Source organism: Oncorhynchus kisutch, linkage group LG29 (assembly GCF_002021735.2).
Source record: "Oncorhynchus kisutch isolate 150728-3 linkage group LG29, Okis_V2, whole genome shotgun sequence".
NCBI lineage: Eukaryota > Metazoa > Chordata > Actinopteri > Salmoniformes > Salmonidae > Oncorhynchus > Oncorhynchus kisutch.
The window spans coordinates 15,157,407-15,179,775 of record NC_034202.2 but is presented as its reverse complement, the minus strand read 5'-3'; the positions used below and the strand labels follow the sequence as shown (position 1 = coordinate 15,179,775).

At 43.2% G+C, this 22,369-nt stretch overlaps 1 protein-coding gene across 1 annotated transcript in view; it reads right to left on the bottom strand.

Annotated features, from left to right (window-relative positions):
- The window catches only part of si:ch211-196i2.1 (collagen alpha-1(I) chain), a 140,160-nt gene that overhangs the window by 94,814 nt on the left and 22,977 nt on the right, over nt 1-22,369 (bottom strand). The window contains exons 2-4 of the mRNA XM_031809489.1: nt 1,667-1,814; nt 1,386-1,544; nt 709-901 (exon numbers count right to left, since the gene is read on the bottom strand). Of these exons, the coding sequence (XP_031665349.1) occupies nt 709-901; nt 1,386-1,544; nt 1,667-1,814 (500 nt within the window). The remainder of the gene's footprint in view (nt 1-708; nt 902-1,385; nt 1,545-1,666; nt 1,815-22,369) is intronic.

Sequence of the window (22,369 nt, the reverse complement as noted above, 5' to 3'; positions counted from 1 at the left end):
AGTGGGAAACGAGGAGATGGAGAATCCATCTTGACTCTAGGCTGAGCTGAGCACAAAGCCAGATGCTGTCTGTCCTGTCCTGCTCTCCTCCTCTCCTCTCCACCCCCCTGCTGCTCTGCACTCGTACTGTACGCTCTAACGCTCATCCTTCAAAAACACTGGCACTGGCTGCTGCCTTGGACAGCAAAGGGATGTCTTCATATGTCCTGGGGAGGGGGGATGGTGGTGGGAGCGGGGGCCGATGAGATGATCTGCAGGAGCCCCCATCCCGTCTCCCTAAACCTCTCCCGTGTAGGGGGCTAACTAGACCATTGGTTTCCTATACAGTGTGCTGATCCACAGTGTTACTGGGCTACAAAGTTTGACAGTACCTACATCCTGCAGACCGGTACTGCTCTTCTATGATAAGTAACCCACCATTCAACACCAAGGACACTCCGTTAGGGACACGCTCAGCACAGCAGGCGGTAAAGCTGTATAGCCTATGTTGCATAATGTGCTGCTGATATATTGCACAATGATTTAGGCAGAGACCTCCTCTTGTGTGTATGAAAACAGGCAGGAGAGGGGGAAGTGAAAAGGGAGAAGGGTGGAGAGAGTAGAGGAAAGGAGAAAAGAGGGGAGGAGAAAGGGAGAGGACAGAGGAAAGGAGAATGGAACTGGTGAGGAGAGGAAATCAAGAGGTGGAACGGTAAGTCCAGAACTTACCTCAAATGGTGTCTCGAAGCCCTCTACGATGCCCCCCACCATGAGTAGACCGTCAGGGGTGATTCCCATACCCTGGTACACCCAGTCCACACGCTCCACCAGGGCACAATCCACATACAGCGCCAGTCTAGCGGATGACACACTCACAGCCACATGGTGCCACTGGTCGTCAGACAGACTACTGACCGGGAACCTGGGAATCCGGTCAAAACAATGCAATTGGTAATATCATACAGTATGGCAAACATTACTGAGAAGGAAGTGTATGTCACTGTTATGTATTGTTTTGGCTATAATGTGAAGTGTGTAGTGAATGTTGGCCCTGCAATTGTAGTTTCTCTCAAAAAGGTTTAACTTCCATTGACAGTTGAATGAATATAAATCTCATGCACTCTAAAAGTACCTAAAAAAGTCAACAAAATGACTCTGTCCATCTTCGGGCTAAGTCTGTTGGCTTTCTTACAGTGATGTATTGCTTCAAACCACAGTGGCTTATGAAGAGAGGAGCAAGCAACCTGTCACTAGGCTTTAGGAAAAACAGACCTTAAATCGCTTCACCCTCAGTCAAAACACACATGCATGTACACAAATACACACACACACACACACACACACACAGACACACACACACACACACACACACATAAAGATGGGCAGACAGACAGAGACAGGCTTACTCATAGAGGCGCTGTTGCGTGCCGATGAAGGTGAGTGTGTACGCGCTGATGCGCAGCTGCAGCAGGATGTGGCTGTCGTGGCTGAGCAGGGTGAGCACACTGTGTTCGTCTAGCTGAGGGCTCCGCAGCTGCACCAATAGGCTGAACTCATCTGCAAACCTGTACAACACAAAGCCGGTACACAGTGTTGGTCTAAGTGTGTGTGTGTGTGTGTGTGTGTGTGTGTGTGTGTGTGTGTGTGTGTGTGTGTGTACATGCATGCGTAAATGGTAAGGTTTTACCTGTCAGTGAAGAGTTCAGCTAGGGGCAGGGCCAGGGTGGAGTACTGTCCCACCTGCAGCACCGGACACCTCTTAGCATCCAGAGACATGGAGGCATTGCTGCTGTTGGACACCTGCAGCGAGAGTTCTTCTAGAAGGTTCACCTCCTCTGTGGAGGGAAAGAGAGGACAGACACACAGTCAAATAAAGCCGTGTTGCAGTCATGGCGGGTTCAAGCCCTAACTGTCAGTTCACAATTATGTTGTCCTATGGAGGCAGGCCCCAATCTACTCATTTGTGACACTCAGCTACCATTCCAAAGATCACCCTGTGAAAAGAAACTCCCTTTTACCACCCTGAATGGACTTCTCACCATAAAGTACCACACAATTTATTTTCTGTGAAAAGAGAGTCAAAAACAGCCACCTCATTCGATCCAATTTGCCCATTAATGAATATACTAAATTGGTAAAGAATATTTTGGGAACAACTCCTTCTGGGCTTCTGAGGGCTAGTAAAAATACTACCAGTTTACAAATGGTGCTACTGTTGCGTGTCCCATAGTACACTCCACTGTTTTGGATCTCCTTCATGATCTTATTTCCTGTTTGCGGACGCAGGCACAGAAGGCCTTTCTGTTTACGTAGCATGTCATGGGTAAGTGCCATTCGTCATGCCCTGCCATGATAGTGGAGCCTGTGGGCTTTTAATGAGGAGCCGTGGGTTGAGGAGTGTCTCCTAAAGGCTTATGAATACCGCAATTGATCAATGGTGGAGAAAATCAGTGAGCACTGAAAGACATGTATTGCTGTGTTTTGATTGGGTTGTAACCTGCAGTGCTTGAGCTTATTCCAAGACCAGCTGGGAACTTGAGGCCAATTAGACAAACAGGAAGTGCATTTGCCCAGCAGGCACTTCAGTCATGCAAATCAATTAGCGTACTGTTCATGTCATAATGTACATACTATTGCTACAATGGGGCGGCAGGGTAGCCTAGTGGTAGAGCGTTGGACTAGTGACCGGAAGGTTGCAAATTCAAATCCCCGAGCTGACAAGGTACAAATCTGTCGTTCTGCCCCTGAACAGGCAGTTAACCCACTGTTCCTAGGCCATCATTGAAAATAAGAATTTGTTCTTAACTGACTTGCCTAGTAAAATAAAGGTAAAATAAAAAATAAATAAAATAAAACAATAACCTAACGTAGAAGGTGTGGAAAGACTGGGGAAACGGAGGTACTGTATCCCTGAAAACAAGAAACATCCACTTTCTGTCAACGGCGCTAATGGTGGTGCTACAGTAGCCTACCTGGCGGCTGTAATTTCAACGCTGAAGGACCGAGACAATGTTTATGCCCGAATCAATCAACACCTGCAAAAGGTTAGCACTAGACCTTAATTAACCAGCCACTATCTACTACTCAGCCAAATACAGAAACCTTTTCCCCCACCCGTATCTACTGAATGCCTGTCAGCCCCTCTAGGTTGAATGAGGCCCTTCTGCACCCCTAGAACAGTACCAGACATATATCATCAGGAGAGTCAGTGCAAGATATGGTCACACTGTCTTGCCCTCTGAAATGGAGCTGAAGGAACATAACCCTATCATGTGTCACAGTCAGCATTCCAGCTTTCCACAGGTCCACACACACACACACACACACACACACACACACACATACATACAGTGCCTTCACAAAGTATTCACACCCCTGTACTCTTCCCACATTTTGTTGTCTTACAAAGTGGGATTCAAATTGATTTAGTTGTCCTTTTTTTGTCAACGATACACAAAATACTCTGAAATGTCAAACTGGGAGAAAAAGAAATCAAACGTTTGTAAAAAATAAAATAAACTGTGAAAAATTAGAAACACTCATATATCTTGATTAGATGAGTATTCAACCCTCTGAGTCAATGCAAGTTGAATCGGCTTTGGCAACGATTACAGCTGTGAGTGTTTCTGGGTAAGTCTCTAAGTGCTTTGCACACATGTATTGTACAATGTTTGCACATTATTCTTATCATTGCTAGACAGCCATTTCAAGTCTTGCCATAGATTTTCAAGACGATTTAAGTCAACATTTTAACTAGGCCACTCAGGATCATTCAATGTCATCTTGGTAAGCCAGTGTATATTTGGCCTTGTGTTTTAGGATATTGTCCAGCTGAAAGGTGAATTTGTCTCCCAGTGTCTGTTGGAAAGCAGACAGAACCAGGTTTTCCTCTAGTATTTTGCCTGTACTTAGCTCTATTCTGATTATTTGTATCATAAAAAACTCCATCTGAAAGTGGGGGTGCCAAAAAAAAAAAAAAAAAAAATAAAGTTTAACAAAATAATAATTGGGATTTTGTTTAACCATTTCCAACATGGGGAATCTATATTTAGGAACAGAACATAACAATTGTTTTAGGTTCTGCCACAATAAATGATATTGAACTCGAGTACTCTAATGAACAAAAAATAATACTATTTTCAGAACACAAGGCCAAAATATTTTTAGAAAATAAAATATGTGCGCATTTATCTAAGCCTTTATGCAAACAGCGAGCAACAACGCCTAATTTATCATAACCCTGCCAACCCTACTCCTGCTCCCTCTATCCAGGGCTCAACGGCTCAACATCGCCAGTCCACTAACCACCGGCCCTGGCAACAATCATTGTGCACACCTGCTTACCAAGATTTGGCATGGGTACCCAGATCCTCAAAAAGTTCTACAGCTGCACCATCGAGAGTATCCTGACCGGTTGCATCACAGCCTGGTATGGTAACTGCCCTGCATCTGACAGTAAGGCGCTACAGAGAGTAGTGCGTAATGCCCAGTACATCACTGGGGCCAAGCTTCCTGCCATCCAGGACCTATATAATAGGCAGTGTCAGAGGAAAGCCCAAAAAATTGTCAGAGACTCGAATCACCCAACTCATAAACTGTTCTCTCTGCTACCGCATGGCAAGCGGTACCGGGGTGCCCAGTCTAGGACCAAAAAGTTCCTTAGCAGCTTCTACCCCCAAGCCGTAAGACTGCTCAACAATTAATCAAATGGCCACCGGACTATTTACATTGACACCCCCCTCCCCCATTTGTTTTGTACACTGCTGCTACTTGCTGTTTATTATCTATACATAGTCACTTGACCCCTACCTACATGTACAAATTACCTCGACTAACCTGTACCCCCGCACATTGACTTGGTACCGGTACCCCCTGTATATACCCTCATTATTGTTATTTTATTGTGTTACTTTTATTATTTTTTACTTTAGTTTATTGGTAAATATTTTCTTAACTCTTCTTACACTGCACTGTTGGTTAAGGGCTTGTAAGTAAGCATTTCACGGTAAGGTCTACACTTGTATTCGGCACATGTGACAAAGTATATATTTTTTATAACTATTTTTTACCCCCTTTTCTCCCCAATTTCGTGGTATCCAATTGTTAGTAGTAACTATCTTGTCTCATCGCTACAACTCCCGTACGGGCTCGGGAGAGACGAAGGTCAAAAGCCATGCGTCCCCTGAAACACAACCCAACCAAGCTGCACTGCTTCTTAACACAGCGCGCATCCAACCCGGAAGCCAGCCGCACCAATGTGTCGGAGGAAACACCATGCACCTGGCGACTTGGTGAGCGTGCACTGTGCCTGGCCCGCCACAGGAGTTGCTAGTGTGCGATGGGACAAGGATATCCCTACCGGCCAAACTCTCCCTAACCCGGACGACGCTAGGCCAATTGTGCGTCGACCCATGGACATCCCGGTCACGGCCGGCTGCGACAGAGCCTGGGCGCGAACCCAGAGTGTCTGGTGGCACAGCTAGCACTGCGAGACAAATAAAGTTTGTTTTGATTTTGACTTGATTTCTCACGCACACCTTCTCCCCATCATTAGACACACCTGGTCATCATTATCTCCTTGATTACTCCCCCTGTATTTAGCCCTCGGTAGACAGCAATCACTAGGTAGTATTGTTTTCTCTCAGGTTCTGTACGCTTCTCATTTTCTGGTAATCTGCATTGTTTCATTATTAAACTCACCTTCTGCACATGCTTCCTGACTCCCGGGGTATTACATAATTTTTTTATTTATTTAACCTTTATTTAACCAGGTAGGCAAGTTGAGAACAAGTTCTCATTTACAATTGCGACCTGGCCAAGATAAAGCAAAGAGGTTCAACACATACAACGACACAGAGTTGCAAATGGAGTAAAACAAACATACAGTCAATAATACAGTAGAAACAAGTCTATATACGATGTGAGCAAATGAGGTGAGATAAGGGAGGTAAAGGCAAAAAAAGGCCATGGTGGCAAATTAAATACAATATAGCAAGTAAAACACTGGAATGGTAGATTTGCAGTGGAAGAATGTGCAAAGTAGAAATAAAAATAATGGGGTGCAAAGGAGCTAAATAAATAAAATAAAATAAATGCAGTAGGGAAAGAGGTAGTTGTTTGGGCTAAATTATAGGTGGGCTATGTACAGGTGCAGTAATATGTGAGCTGCTCTGACAGCTGGTGCTTAAAGCTAGTGAGGGAGATGTGTTTCCAGTTTCAGAGATTTTTGTAGTTCGTTCCAGTCATTGGCAGCAGAGAACTGGAAGGAGAGGCGGCCAAAGAAAGAATTGGTTTTGGGGGTGACCAGAGAGATATACCTGCTGGAGCACGTGCTACAGGTGGGTGATGCTATGGTGACCAGCGAGCTGAGATAAGGGGGGACTTTACCTAGCAGGGTCTTGTAGATCACTTGGAACCAGTGGGTTTGGTGACGAGTATGAAGCGAGGGCCAGCCAACGAGAGCGTACAGGTCGCAATGGTGGGTAGTATATGGGTCTTTGGTGACAAAACAGATGGCACTGTGATAGACTGCATCCAATTTGTTGAGTAGGGTATTGGAGGCTATTTTGTAAATGACCGCCGAAGTCGAGGATTGGTAGGATGGTCAGTTTTACAAGGGTATGTTTGGCAGCATGAGTGAAGGATGCTTTGTGGCGAAATAGGAAGCCAATTCTAGATTTAACTTTGGATTGGAGATGTTTGATGTGGGTCTGTAAGGAGAGTTTACAGTCTAACCAGACACCTAGGTATTTGTATTTGTCCACGTATTCTAAGTCAGTGCCGTCCAGAGTAGTGATGTTGGACAGGCGGGCAGGTGCAGGCAGCGATCAGTTGAAGAGCATGCATTTAGTTTTACTTGTATTTAAGAGCAATTGGAGGCCACGGAAGGAGAGTTGTATGGCATTGAAACTTGCCTGGAGGGTTGTTAACACAGTGTCAGAAGGGCCAGAAGTATACAGAATGGTGTCGTCTGCGTAGAGGTGGATCAGAGACTCACCAGCAGCAAGAGCGACATCATTGATTTATACAGAGAAGAGAGTCAGTCCAAGAATTTAACCCTGTGGCACCCCCATAGAGACTGCCAGAGGTCCGGACAACAGACCCTCCGATTTGACACACTGAACTCTACCAGAGAAGTAGTTGGTGAACCAGGCGAGGCATTCATTTGAGTAACCAAGGCTGTCGAGTCTGCCGATGAGGATGTGGTGATTGACAGAGTCGAAAGCCTTGGCCAGATCAATGAATACAGCTGCACAGTATTGTTTCTTATCGATGGCGGTTAAGATATCGTTTAGGACCTTGAGCGTGGCTGAGGTGCACCCATGACCAGCTCTAAAACCAGATTGCATAGCAGAGAGGGTATGGTGAGATTCGAAATGGTCGGTAATCTGTTTGTTGACTTGAGTAATCTTCTCCCCCAACACCACAACTAGCTTGCGCAACTGAGTACTGCCATGGAGGAAGTCCTTTGCTTTCTTCACCGCCTCGACGCACCCAGCGAGGCTTTCCATACCCTTATCAGAGGGACTCCTAACACGGGTCGTCACAGTGAGCCAGTTCCCCAGCCGTCCACCCAGGTCAGTGATGCCCGACGTCCCTTCCAGAGAAGTATGTCAGTACACCATTGAAATGCCATGGTTTCTTACTCCGGTGTTCCCACTATTTCACCTATCAAACAGGAGCCCCCACCACCAAGAGGTCCGATAGTGCCATGGCCATTTCCCTGCTGACTGGGCGGGCATTGGAGTGGGCTATGGCTGTCTGGGAGGGGGAGAGGAGGAGCAGGGTCACAATTAGAGATTCATGGCTCTGTTCAGGGTGGTCTTCGACCTTTCTCCAGAGGGCAGAGAGGGAGGTGAGCGACTTCTCCAGCTCCCGCAGGGTGTTCAGACCGCTGTGGAGTATGCCCTCACCTCACTGCCGTTGTATCCCTCTCTCTGGTCTACCTACCGCTCTCATGGTAACCGAGGCACTATTCCAGTAGGAATAATTCACGTTGCGGGTATTGAGAGCCTTTATGGAGAAGCTAAAGGCCACGGTCAGTCTCACATCCTGGTACCGGCCTCAGATCAACGGGCAGGTGGAGAGGATCACCCAGGAGCTGGGGAGGTTCCTAAGGAGTCACTGCCAGGACCGACAGGGGGTTCCTTCCCAGAACTACTTTCGGCACTCCTCCACCGTGCTGATTCCCTTCCAGGATTCCAAGCCAGACCGAGGCCCCTGCAGTGGACGAGTGGTTCCAGTTTGTGGGGCCCTTCAAGGTCCTCCGGAGGGTCAACGAGGTGATTTATTGTCTACAACTCCCCTCCAACTAGGGGACAGCAGTATTACCAAATATTGACCTGTAAAACGTGACCGGTCGGGAGTAGGCTACAGTACTAAAAGCAAAATAATCCAGTCAGTCTCACATCCAGGTACCGGCCTCAGTCCAACAGGCAGGTGGAGAGGATCACCCAGGAGCTAGGGAGTAATTTAATTGTCTACAACTCCCCTCCAACTAGGGGACAGCAGTATTACCAAATATGGTGCTGTACAACGTGACCGGTCGGGAGTAGGCTACAGTACTAAGAGTAAAATAATCCGAACATTTCCACACCCTAATTGTAGTCTAAACAATACCCAAACGGAGATTCAGTGAAAATAAAAATCTCATTGATTTATCAAGACCAGTCCTCATGCTTGTCTCAGAGCAACGAGAAACGGTGCTGAAATAGTTGACACACTACTGCTTCAAATCCTATTGCTTCTATCTTCAATATGCTTTAAATGCCACAATGTCACAAATAATTGAACACACACAATTCTTAAAACTCTGAGAAGGGTAATAGGAGGTGACCTGCACTGCATATTAAACTGACATTCTTATTGCTTTATTCCACACATTACTGTGTGTGTTTCGATCCTCTCTCTCTTGCTCTCGCTCTCACACGCACTTGCTGTCTTGACCTCTGAATGCACGTCTATGAAAAGCCAACTGACATTTACTCCTACGGTGCTGATCGGTTGTACCTTCTATAACCCCTGTTAATATTATTTGACCCGGCTTGTCATCCTTTTTTAAATGAAATTGTACTCAATTTCCAGCGAGACTATTCAAGCCATCGACTCAATGATGACGTGAGGCTTATTTGATCGAATAGAAGTATCAACGTTTGGGCTGTTACAAATTTACTGATACTGTATAAGTGGATGCACATGGCACTGCGGCAACTTTGAGAAAAACAACTTAGTAACTGTTGTTCACACACGTATGTTCCCTCTCATTGGCAAGAATCGTCCCAACTGATCTTGCCTCCTCCCACCTGCCTTCAATCTTTGAGGACATGTATTTCCATTGTTAGAGCGGTCACTTGACTATTGTGTCAATATAATAAATCATCTTTGTTTACACTTTGTCCTGGGGAGATATATCCAGACCCTTGCATGGGAGAGAGAGATTCTCACACTCTGGGGCATTCCTCTCAGACACTTCATGTCTTTGCTGAACACACAAACACACACACCACACCACATGCTTTGGAGGCCATCGGGGGGATAGGGTATGGCCGCTTTTGGAGGGCTGCAGCAAGAACCTTGTTGTTCAAGCTAAAGCTCAACACAAAGTCATTAATGGGGGACAGAGTCATAAAGAGTCATGTGATAAGCTTAGCCAGGTGTGATCCAGCTGCATCCAATCAGTACCTTGTTTACAGCTGGGGGACAGGGGAAAGTGACCTTCTCCTCCAATGATGTTTATTCATAAAAAATGAATTCATTATTGGGCTGGCCTGGGGCACAATGAAAACCAGCTGACCATTTATTATTAAGGATTAAGATTCTCAGTTGTAGTTGAAACACTGGGAGCTGAAAAACATTCTCACACACTTATTAAACCACTAAGGATTTAAACCCCTGGGGCCTCATTTATAAACTGTGCGTACTTACAAAATATACCCCAAAATGTGTGTGGACCAGTTTTCACACAAAAGTTGGCATTTATAAAAAGTAAACTTCATGTGAGAAACTTTAGTGCACATCTGCTAGTGGTTGAAATATTGTATTGCAAGGTGGCAAGTATTTTGTGCAAATGGGGGGGTATGAATGAAAAGCTTATTCATTAAAAGAAAAGAAAAAACAGGAAAACATATTAACAAGAATGCAAACAAAAGCTGATGAAAAACATTGTTGAATTCAAATATTCTGCTGACAGGTCCACGACAATTTGCCATTGTTTCCTCTTTCAGGAACTGACACACTTCTTTTCCAGAAAGAGCATAAATCACTCTTAAAGATTAAAACATCCCATCAATACAGTAAATAGACTGGTAGGGCATGACAGTATGGGTAGGCAACAGTATTGCTGTGCAATAGGAGTGCGACATCTTTGCCTATTTAATCTCAGAGCCTATACCAAGGCAGGACATATAAACCCAATAACCTATTGATAAATAAAATATTGGATAACAATTTGTATTTTGCTTGACGTGGCCTAATGCCAATAGTTCCAATTTATACAGCAAATAAAGGGATATCTAGACAGTTGAACAACTGAATGCATTCAACTAAAATAAGCCAAGCAGTCAAATAGGAAAATGGTTCCAATTGTTTTTCCCAAACTTTTCCCATATGGGATTTTAGAAACATTTAAAATAAGGGCTGTGTTTCGTGTAGGCTCACCCTGGCGTGACGTTTTAATAACCGTGTAAATCTCTCTAGGACAAGGTGACCTTTCTAAATATATTTGTCTGTATTTACCCATGAAAAATGAAATGCAGATTAGCTGCAAACGTGGCTATCATAAAGAACTAAAAATACCATGGTGATTTTGACAAGACTGCCGAATCGAGGAAAATGAATCATCTCTGGGTTAACTATCTAATGTTAGCTAAATGTAGTAATGAAAAATTGGCAACATTCCTTTAAATTGATAGAATTATGAACGGTCTTGTGCAAGTTTTAAATTGACACAATACCTGTTTAGCAATGGTTTCAGCTACAGATGATATGCAGGAGCTTGTAGGGATTTGCATGATGTCCACTTTAATGTCAATTAGCATTTTTGAACATGAGAGTAAATAGAGCCGAATATATTGATGAAAGTAATCTTGTCCGAGAGAGATTTACATGGTTATCAAAACGTCACGACAGGGTAAGCCTAACAGGAAACATACCTATGTATGGCGTGTGCCAAATCTCAACATTTTTGTACAGACTTTTCAGAAATGTCGCACGCAGAAATGTAGTGGGAAATGTACACAATGGTTACATATGAGGCACCTGATACTGTTCGTCAAGCTCCCACTGGTGGTATTTAAGAAATAAAATGTTCTGTTACCATTTTGTGCCCTAGAGGGAAAAAACAGAACATTTCCATGTGCTTACTTCCAGCAGCATAATCAAAGGATCAAACCATTACTGTGAGGATAAGGGGGGTGGCTGCCAGTCACGCCTGTTCTATTTCCCGCTAATGAAAGTGAAACACATGTTGTTCCATGGGAGACGAGTCTGCATCAGCAAACGTGGTAAGAGAAGGGGGAAAAAGTGGTGTTATTGAAGTGTGCATGTAGGGAGAGAGAGAGAGAAAGATATGTAAAAGTATGAGATACGAGGGAAGAGAGGTATGGAGAAGAGCCAGGAAGACAGCAGACAACAGCTGTATAACATCATCATTAAGTGGCTCAATCAACATACAGTACTGTATCTCTCCACCTCCTCTGAGAGTAACCTGTCTTCTGCCCCTTCCATAAATCTGCCAGGGTGCCCTCTGGTGAGGGGAAGGGGACCCAGCTGAACGGTAATACAGACACTGCATACTAGTGCTGCTGGTGGTGGTGATATATAGGAAAGGCTTTAGCCTGGTGGCCAGATATGTTTGTGCTTTATCCAACTGACATTTTTAGTAAATGTGTCGTGCCATGCCTATGGCAAAAAATAAATACAGCTAGATAAGCTCAGAGTTCATTCAGAAAAGTGTATGAGATGTACTGTTAGCATCACTCTCGTTAAAGTTTCGTGACTTTAAAAAAATGTGTATTATTGTTCTGTAACTGATTACAAGACAGCTCTTTAAATGCCCACACCAGTAGAAATATACTTTTTCAAGCTGAAAGAATATGGCCAGAGCTTACCCATGATGATGCACAATGATTTTAGTCAATAAGTCATCGTTTTAGTCAAAGTATTAAATATTTTGGCTTGAAGTGACAAATACGGACCTGCCCGTCTATGTGAATCCATTGTATTTTCCAATTATGTGACATACAAATTATTTTTAGCATACATTTTGTTTCAGGGATGGGCTTCATTTGAATATTACCAGCATGGTAATAATCAGAAACAGCTGCAAAGCCTTGTGTCCACTTGTTTTTGCACTTCCAATTTTAACTTATTTTTGTCTCTATTAAAAATATATATCTGACCATTTTATAAACGGTATAATTGTGTGATATGATAGCATTTTGCAAACCCGCTCCCCCCATGATGAATGGGTTTGACGACTAAGTTTTGCCTCACTACACTCTCCACTACTTTGATTGGTGTAACGTTAGCTAGAAACCCCAAGTGTCTATCCAGATAATGAAAAGGCACCCACAAAAGAAAATTCAAGGAACCTATAGATAAATGTCATTTGCGTGGATGATCATGAGCAAAGTCATTGTCATTTGACTTCCCCTGTGAGAACGATGAGCATGGTGTAACAGTTTCCTTGAGTTGAAGGAGAGGAGGACCAAAACGCAGCATGGTTATTACTCATGGTTCTTTAATAAAGAAACTACACATGAATAGACTAACAAAACCAAGAACTGTGAAAAACCAAAACAGCCCTATCTGGTGCAAACACAGAGACAGGAATAATCACCCACAAAACCCAACACCAAACAGGCTACCTAAATATGGTTCCCAATCAGAGACAATGACTAACACCTGCCTCTGATTGAGAACCATATCAGGCCAAACATAGAAATAGACAAACTAGACATGTAACATAGAATGCCCACTCAGATCACACCCTGACCAAACAAAGCATAGAAACATACAAAGCAAACTATGGTCAGGGTGTGACACCTGGACTGACTTGGCTTTGCTGTACCGCAGCCGCAGCCTGCCTGCAGCCAACCAAAGGTTGTACCGGGTCCATTACAATGTAGCAAAAAGCATATCAGCTATCTTTCAATAGTTATCCATATAATTGGAAAAGCAGTAGTTCTGTGAGGACAGCCACATCCTCAGTCTGTCCTCTGACTATCTGCCTAAGAAGGCATCGTTTTTGTTAAAGCACACGTACATGTGGATCTCTGTATGCTGCATTACAGTAAAAGACTATACATTCCTGAATTTGCCACGCGTTGTGCGGCGCAGGAAAGAGTGGCAGGTGTTGATGGGTCTCGATGAGTCTTTCCCAAAGTCCATATAACATGGTTTGTTTGACCAGTTTGAGGGATGACTTTCTGGATATTACCATTGACAGCCCCATATGTACTGTCCAAAGCAGACCTGGCCGACCCACTCTCTCTCTCTAATGGGCTTTCCTGCTTTCTAAGGCATCAGAGAGCCGTCAGTTATCCTCTACTCCTCTCCTCTGGCAGCGACTCTCACATTCACACAGGATTGATAGGCTGTGATAGCAGAGAGGCAGAGACAGATACTCCTTAACAGACTAAACAGCTCAACATGAGATCACAAGATACTCCCAGGCTGGGGGTAGGGGGAGAGAAGGATAGGAGGAGAGAGGGTGTGGGCCACAGGCTCTGAACGGCAGGTTGGGACACTAAGCAGGGGGTGATGGGGCCCATCTTGAGTTCATGTGCTGCACAATGAGAACAGACAGCTGACCCTGGCCATGATGTCCTAAGCTAAGAAACAACACCTCCACTCCGCTGATCCTCAACACTGGGGCCCCACAAGGGTGCGTGCTTAGCCCCCTCCTGTACTCCCTGTTCACCCACGACTGCGTGGCCACGCACGCCTCCAACTCAATCATCAAGTTTGCAGATGCCACAACAGTAGTATGCTTGATTACCAACAATGACAAGACAGCCGACGTGGAGGAGGTTAGGGCTCTGGGAGTGTGTAACCTCTTACTCAACATCAACAAAACAAATGAGATGATCGTGGACTTCAGGAAACAGCAAAGGGAGCACCCCCCTATCTACATCGATGGGACCGCAGTGGAGAAGGTGGAAAGCTTCAAGTTCCTCAGCATACATATCACTGACAAACGGAAATGCTCCACCCACACAGACAGTGTGGTGAAGAAGACGTAACAGTGCCTCTACAACCTCAGGAGGCTGAGGAAATTTGGCTTTGACCTAAGACCCTCACAAACTTTTACAGATGCACAATTGAGAGCATCCTGTCAGGCTGTATCACCGGCAGTTATGGCAACTGCACCGCCCGCAACCGCAGGGCTCTCCAGAGGGTGGTGCAGTCTGCCCAACGCATCACCGGTGGCAAACTGCCTGCCCTCCAGGAGACCTACAGCACCCGATGTAACAGGAAGGCCAAAAAGATCAAGGAAAACAACCACCCGAGCCACTGCCTGTTCACACCACTATCATCCAGAAGGCGAAGTCAGTACAGGTGCATCAAAGCTGGGACCGAGCGACTGAAAAACAGCTTCTATCTCAAGGACATCAGACTGTTAAATAGCCATCACTAGCATATTAGAGGCTGTTGCCCTATATACATAGACTTGAATCACTGGCCACTTTAATAAATGGAACACTAGTCACTTTAATAATGTTTACATATCTTGCATTACTCATCTCATATGAATATACTGTATTCTATACTATTCTACGTTATCTTAGTCTATGCCGCTTTGACATTGCTCATCCAAATATTTATATATTCTTAATTACATTCCTTTACTTAGATTTGTGTGTATTGGGTATATGTTGTGAAATTGTTAGATATTACTTGTTAGATATTACTGCACTTTTGGAGCTAGAAACACAAGCATTTCGCTATACCCACAATAACATTTGTTAAACACGTGTATGTGACCAAGAAAATTTGATTTTGATTTGATTTGAATGTGTTTAAGTATTTTATTATTTTGAAGTACATCCGTTGAGCAAGACACAAGCTATTGAGAAATATGCATAAGTACATGTATCAAACATGCACAAACACACACACACACAAAAGCTAAAAGCCCGCCAGCCACCTGATTTGCCTCAGGAACTTGACATAATTTTAATAGTCTTGACATAAGTAGCTTTGATATACATTTTACTTCAGCAAGTTACTTCAGCAAAAGCCTCAGTAGCCAATAAAGGAAACGTTTAAAAACATGTTCAACGTTTAAAACCCCCAAAATTCAGTCTCATTCTAGAAGTGTGATGCTATGCAGTGTAAACATGAACTCAGATCTTCTGGAATGGGTTGTTTTTGTATGTGTGGTTCTGGCACAGACAGGAGAGGAAGGCAGTAAAGAGGAGGCCAAGAGAAAAGCCTTACAAACCATTGCGAAACAAAGTCAGAAATCCCAACTCATCGCCCCCTCTCTCCCTCTCTGTTCTGGCATCACCTCTCCAATCTTCAGGTTCAGACATCATTGAAGTGTGTAAAGAGATTAGCTCTAGACTTTGTGCTTGGCTAGCCAGTCTCCTACAGTAGATCCTATAGCTCAGCTCTCTCAGGAGCCCTACATGGAGAATTGGAGACTGGCGTCTGTCCAAAAGTATAGCATATTCACATCCAGTCTCCAGTGTGATAATGGCTATCAGACTTGGCAGGGGCCCAGTCTACCAGTCAGGCAGTCAGCCAGCCAGCCAATCAGATATACAGACCTATTGCAGAGCCATTTCCTGGTTGATAAAATTCTAATAGTTTGCCTAATTCCAGTTTATGTGACAAAACAACAATTAATTGTGTAAGGAATCAAGGTACCATCTACTGTCAAATATATTTTCCATAACAACATTTTTTGTATTTTCAGTTGTTTGAATCTGGTGTACAAAACCAAAAGTAAAAGATGCTAAAACTAAACTTAAGAATGGGAAGCATAGCAATAGCGCACATAGAACATATCTACTGCTTCTTAGGCTTTCAATGAGAATTACAAATATATAACTCATATTTCTATGTGAATCTGTTCAGTCGCCCAAAAAGTTACATATTGTAGCTTTAATATTATAATTATTTTACAATACTGATGACAGATCAGCTCCTAGAGAGATATTACCACCTACGGCTGCAAATATTGAGGGGGCTTATTCCAATGCTCACCCAATAAAAATGCACTAAATCACCGATTTGGCACATCATTGCGCACGTTAGGCTACACATCATGAAATATGTTGAGACAAATTTCAGACAGTATCAAAATAGAACTGAATTGATTGAACATGAAATGTATTTCAATATGAATGAAATAGGCCTAAAAGCTTACTGTTTATATTTTAAAGCAGCCATCTCGGTTTTCATTTGAGGCATATCTTACACATCGCTTGTTTGTATCAAACATTGTCAACTTTGTTCTGAAATTATCGCGTCCAGAGAGCGACGGATAAACCATGTGATTCTATGTTTATCTTCTGTGTATAAAGTGACACGGGAGGGCAAAAAAGCATCTAAAGACATACTTAGCTACAAGTGGTCTAAGGCAGGTGTTAGATAGCGAGCATTGTCAAGTGCAACTTTAATAACGATGGTTTTGGGAAACAGCTTGGAGGTTGAACAAAGCTCCTACAAAAGGTTCTAACGAATGAACTTAAGATGCTTTTGGGATACCGGCCCTGGTTGGTATACAGATTCATTCAAAAGACACAAAACACCGTTGATCATATTGGAACCACCTGTTGGTTTGTTTGTTCACTGGGATAATTAAGGATACAGTAGGTGTTGAAACTATGAGGTTGATTAAAAAGTAGTTTGACCCAAAAAGGAGAAGACAGAACTTTCCTCTTAAATTCAAAGCCTCCAGGAGCATCAGTATCTCTCCTTATTCCTTCCCTCCCGTCCTTTGAAGGTGCAGCAGCTGTCAGTCAAAGGCAGGTTCAGACCTGGCGCGCAGGCGAATCCTGGGTCACTGCCTTGGGACACAAAGCCTGAATGTTCTCCTCTGACCTGGCCTCTCAACTCTGGCTCCGCCACATTGGCTTTATGAGCTGGTCACTGATGCCCTTCCACTGCTTCAGCCAGCCAGGGACGTTTCTACTGTATATCTCCCTCCATGTGGTACGCACCATAACCCTGTGGGATATGCTGAATGCACCGCTCATAACCAATTGTGCTCGTAAATATCCTGCATAATAGTCCATATAGCGGCCTAAGAACGAAAAGGAAACAGTTCTGGTGCTTCATTTCTCTCTTTTGGGAATTTAGGGATGGTTGAGGACTGTACACATCAATTATTATAGATGGTGACAATGGGAATGAGATGAGAGTGTGTCAGAGGTCAGAGTGCAGGTGTGAAGGGACCAGTGTGAGAAAGCTCTTGTGTAGTTTTTTACCCTGATTCAGCCATGGCCACATAGAGTAACACGAGCAAAATCTGGCACAAGGCCAGCAATCTGCAATGTTTGGTTCCCAAACTGTGTGGCGCAGTTTGTGTCATGAAAAGTGCAGTGGGGAGAGCTGTTCCCCAATGCTGGAAGGGGTGCCTGAGTGAAAAAGTTTGGGAACCCCTGTCCATTTTCAGTACTGGGGCTATTCCCCACGGAACAATGGTTAGCAGTGGACGCTATTAGCCATTAGCCCTAAACCATAAGCAAACCCACGTCATCCCCAAACCCCGCCCCCCTTCCCCACCCTGCATCCCCTGGTATGGACTACCTCCAGGCCCCCTAATCAGGGGAAGCCGTGCCGGCCTTCACCTGGGATCACGTTACTGTAATAGGCCGGGATGGGCCAGTGGATATCACAATTACTCTTGTCCAATTACTGGGCCCTGTCTGGGGAGGACGTAGGCCTAATAGGAACGTAATTAAAGACTTCCTCCAGCCTCAATGGAAAAGCAGTAGACTCACCGGCAGAGATAAATGTACAGAGCAGGAGAGACGACCATTCTCTATTTTCTTCTCCAGATCAAATCAAATCAAATGTATTTATATAGCCCTTCGTACATCAGCTGATATCTCAAAGTGCTGTACAGAAACCCAGCCTAAAACCCCAAACAGCAAGCAATGCAGGTGTAGAAGCACGGTGGCTAGGAAAAACTCCCTAGAAAGGCCAATACCTAGGAAGAAACCTAGAGAGGAACCAGGCTATGTGGGGTGGCCAGTCCTCTTCTGGCTGTGCCGGGTGGAGATTATAACAGAACATGGTCAAGATGTTCAATGTTCATAAATGACCAGCATGGTCGAATAATAATAAGGCAGAACAGTTGAAACTAGAGCAGCAGCCCAGATCACCCACTTCCTCATCCACAAAGCTGTGGATGTTGAGCTGGCCTGAATGGTCTGGCAGGAACATTTAGGTTTCACCTGCAGACTTTAAAGTATATACAGCCCAAGCAAGAAACAAACAAATATACAGTATAAGCAATAATGTTTTAAAGTCAAAAGATATCGTAAAGACAAATGTCACCCACCACCTGGATTCGGTCCTAAAGTATGTAGCAACATTTGAAATTGTGTTTTTTACATTGGATAAAAGTAGAGACGCCGAGCTAGAAAATGTTATATCATACACTGCAGTTGAGGAACAATGCTTTGAAAGTTGATAAACTTGTAATCCCACTTTTGAGAAAATGGCCTGTGAATGTTTTGGTACACCTACTGGAGAGCTCTTCTTTGTCTACATCCATTCAGCATTATTCACACCCTCTTAAGCCTTAGCCCCACCCATCTCTTTAAGGATTCACAGTGTAGTAAACAACCAAAGACTTCAAGACTAAAAGTTGTGAAAGTAGTAGCAAAAAATTGTAGTAAAAATAAATGTTATCTAGTCCTTGGCCTATATCTTAATCTATCTTTGGTGCAGGTCATGTTGTTCTTCACATTACCGTCTCTGGTAAACACACACTATATCAAATAAAATGTATTAATAAATGTAAAGTTTATTTGTCACATGCACATGATACAGAAGGTGTAAACGGTACAGTGAAATTTTTTGTTTAGGCATGTAGCTAGCTAGCTAAACAGTGAACCACAAGCCCAACTCTAATGCTGCGTTCCAAACAATTGGGAACTTGAAAAAAAAACTAAAGACTGGGAAAAAATAGATTTGAAGGGTCATCCAATTCAGAGTTCCAACTCGGGAACTCGGACCTCTTTCTAGAGCTCCTACACAGATCATACACCTAACATTAGCTAGCGAGCCAGCCAGATAACGTTAGCTAGCTAGCTAACAATATGCTTTAACTTGCAATGAAAACAACATTCTGACTAAATTGAAACGTATATCTGAAAATGTAGCTAGACTCTTACATGGATGAACGCTTCTCCCTCTGTCATGGACACTATGGTTGCCCTTAGTTGAATATGTAATCCAGAGACAGGTGTTTTATAGAACAGCCTTCTTTCTGTGTTCTCTTTTTGGACTTTTTGCAATCATCTCTCTGCTTCCACCGGGCATTCCTCTGATTTCAAAACTCGGTCCACTTCTTCCGTGACAACAACACTGTTTCTTCCCCCACCATTGTCATCAGAAGACTCTACAATGTCTGGTTCAATGAAAATGTTTTAACCTAAACCAGGGATTTTCTCAGCATGGCACAAGGGAATCACAACGTTTTCCCTCTGAGCTTGTTATTTAATAATTATATTCGTATTTACAGATGGCACACCAGTTTGTTATAAAGGTACATGAAAGTTCACATGTTCCATAAGTCATTTCTTTATTTTGAAAATAATTTGTAACCTGTGTCAGGAAACTAAGCGTATGTTGCGGGTCACTACTTCACACGAGAGCCATTTGAACGTAATCTTTTTTTATAAATTTTTTATCAAAAGGCCTTCTTTTGGCAGAAATGCCTTCTGGATCATGTGGACTTTCATGTGCCTCAATAACAAACTTGCATGCCATCTGTAAATACGAATACAATTGTTCAATTACGAGCCTAGTTGGTTTAGCCACAGAAAAAGTCAGCAAACTTCCCGCTAGCCATGATTGGCTGAGATAATGAGTGGGCTGGACATGTCCGAGAGATGAGTTTGGATTGGTGTGCCATGTAGCAGGCTTCTGTCTATTTGTGCTGGTTATGTCACACCCTGACCATAGTTTGCTTTGCATGTTTCTATGTTTTGTTTGGTCAGGGCATCTGAGTGGGCATTCTATGTTGTCTGTCTAGTTTGTCTGTTTCTGTGTTTGGCTGATATGGTTCTCAATCAGAGGCAGGTGTTAGTCATTGTCTCTGATTGGGAACCATATTTAGGTAGCCTGTTTGGTGTTGGGTTTTGTGGGTGATTTTTTCCTGTCTCTGTGTTTGCACCAGATAGGGCTGTTTTGGTTTTTCACAGTTCTTGGTTTTGTTAGTCTATTCATGTATAGTTTCTTTATTAAAGAACCATGAATAATAACCACGCTGCGTTTTGGTCCGCCTCTCCTTCGACACAAGAAAACCGTTACAGGTTAGTCATTAGTCAGTGTAGGTAATCATGTCTAACACAGCTTTAAAATACAGTGCCTTGCGAAAGTATTCGGCCCCCTTGAACTTTGCGACCTTTTGCCACATTTCAGGCTTCAAACATAAAGATATAAAACTGTATTTTTTTGTGAAGAATCAACAACAAGTGGGACACAATCATGAAGTGGAACAACATTTATTGGATATTTCAAACTTTTTTAACAAATCAAAAACTGAAAAATTGGGCTGTAACATCGGTTACACCAGCCTAATCTCAGGAGTTGATAGGCTTGAAGTCATAAACAGCGCAATGCTTGAAGCACAGGGAAGAGCTGCTGGCAAAACGCACGAAAGAGCTGTTTGAATGAATGCTTACGAGCCTGCTGCTGCCTACCACCGCTCAGTCAGACTGCTCTATCAAATATCAAATCATAGACTTAATTGTAACATAATAACACACAGAAATACGAGCCTTTAGTCATTAATATGGTCGAATCCGGAAACTATCATTTCGAAAACAAAAAGTTTATTATTACAGTGAAATACGGAACCTTTCGGAATTTTATCTAACAGTGGTATCCCTAAGTCTAAATATTCCTGTTACATTGTACAACCTTCAATATTATGTAATAAGTACGTAAAATTCTGGAAAATGAGTTCGCAACGAGCCAGGCTGCCCAAACTGTTGCATATACCCTAACTCTAAGAGAAGTGCCACAATTTCACCTGGTTAATATTGCCTGGATTTCTTTTAGCTAAATATGCAGGTTTAAAAATATATACTTCTGTGTATTGATTTTTAAAAAGGCATTGGTGTTTATGGTTAGGTACAGTCGTGCAACGATTGTGCTTTTTTCGCAAATGCGCTATTGTTAAATCATCCCCCTGCGTTGCATCGATTATATGCAACGCAGGACACAGTAGATAAACTAGTAATATCATCAACCATGTGTAGTTAACTAGTGATTATGATTGATTGATTGTTTGTTTTTTATAAGATACGTTTAATGCTAGCTAGCAACTTACCTTGGCTTCTTACTGCATTCGCGTAACAGGCAGGCTCTTCGTGGAGTGCAATGTAATCAGGTGGTTAGAGCATTGGACTAGTTAACTGTAAGGTTGCAAGATTGAATCCCCCTTCTGCCCCTGAACAAGGCAGTTAACCCACCGTTCCTAGGCCATCTTTGAAAACAAGAATGTGTTCTTAACTGACTTGCCTAGTTAAATAAAGGAGTAAAAAAATAACATTTAAAAAACGGCCAAATCGGTGTCCAAAAAAATGATTTCCGATTATTATGAAAACTTGAAATCGGCCCTAATTAACCGGCCATTCCGATTAATCGGTCAACCTCTACTTCAAACTAAGTGGAACCATAGCATCCATGACAGAGAGAAGCATCCAACCATGATGTAAGATAGTAAGATAGTCTAGCTAGCTACATTTTCAAATATTACAAATTTCTAATTTTGACAAAGTCATTTTCATTTCAAGTTGAAGTGTACTGTTAGCTAGCTAGCTAAGATTAGCTGGCTGGCTTGCTAGCTAACGTTACGTGTATGATCTTATTAGTTGTATCTCAAAGCCATTTACTTGGTTCATTGAAAAGCTAGCTACATGTCTTAACAAAAGACTCCACTATGCAAGTATCCATTTTGGGTGCGTTCGTAAATTCAGTCTGGCTATCTACTCTGATTTCAGAGCACTCTCGACTGAGTGTGCCACAGCGCAGAATAACTTATGAACTTACGAACGCTCAACACCCGTTGAATATGGCCAGTGTCAGTAAACGTCGGCAAAAAAGCGTGATTAAATTGTTGCCAGCAGCACAATTACAGTCACCAATGCTCTGGGTAACATGAAAACAGCCTAACCAGCTCTGCATGGGTGAGTAATGT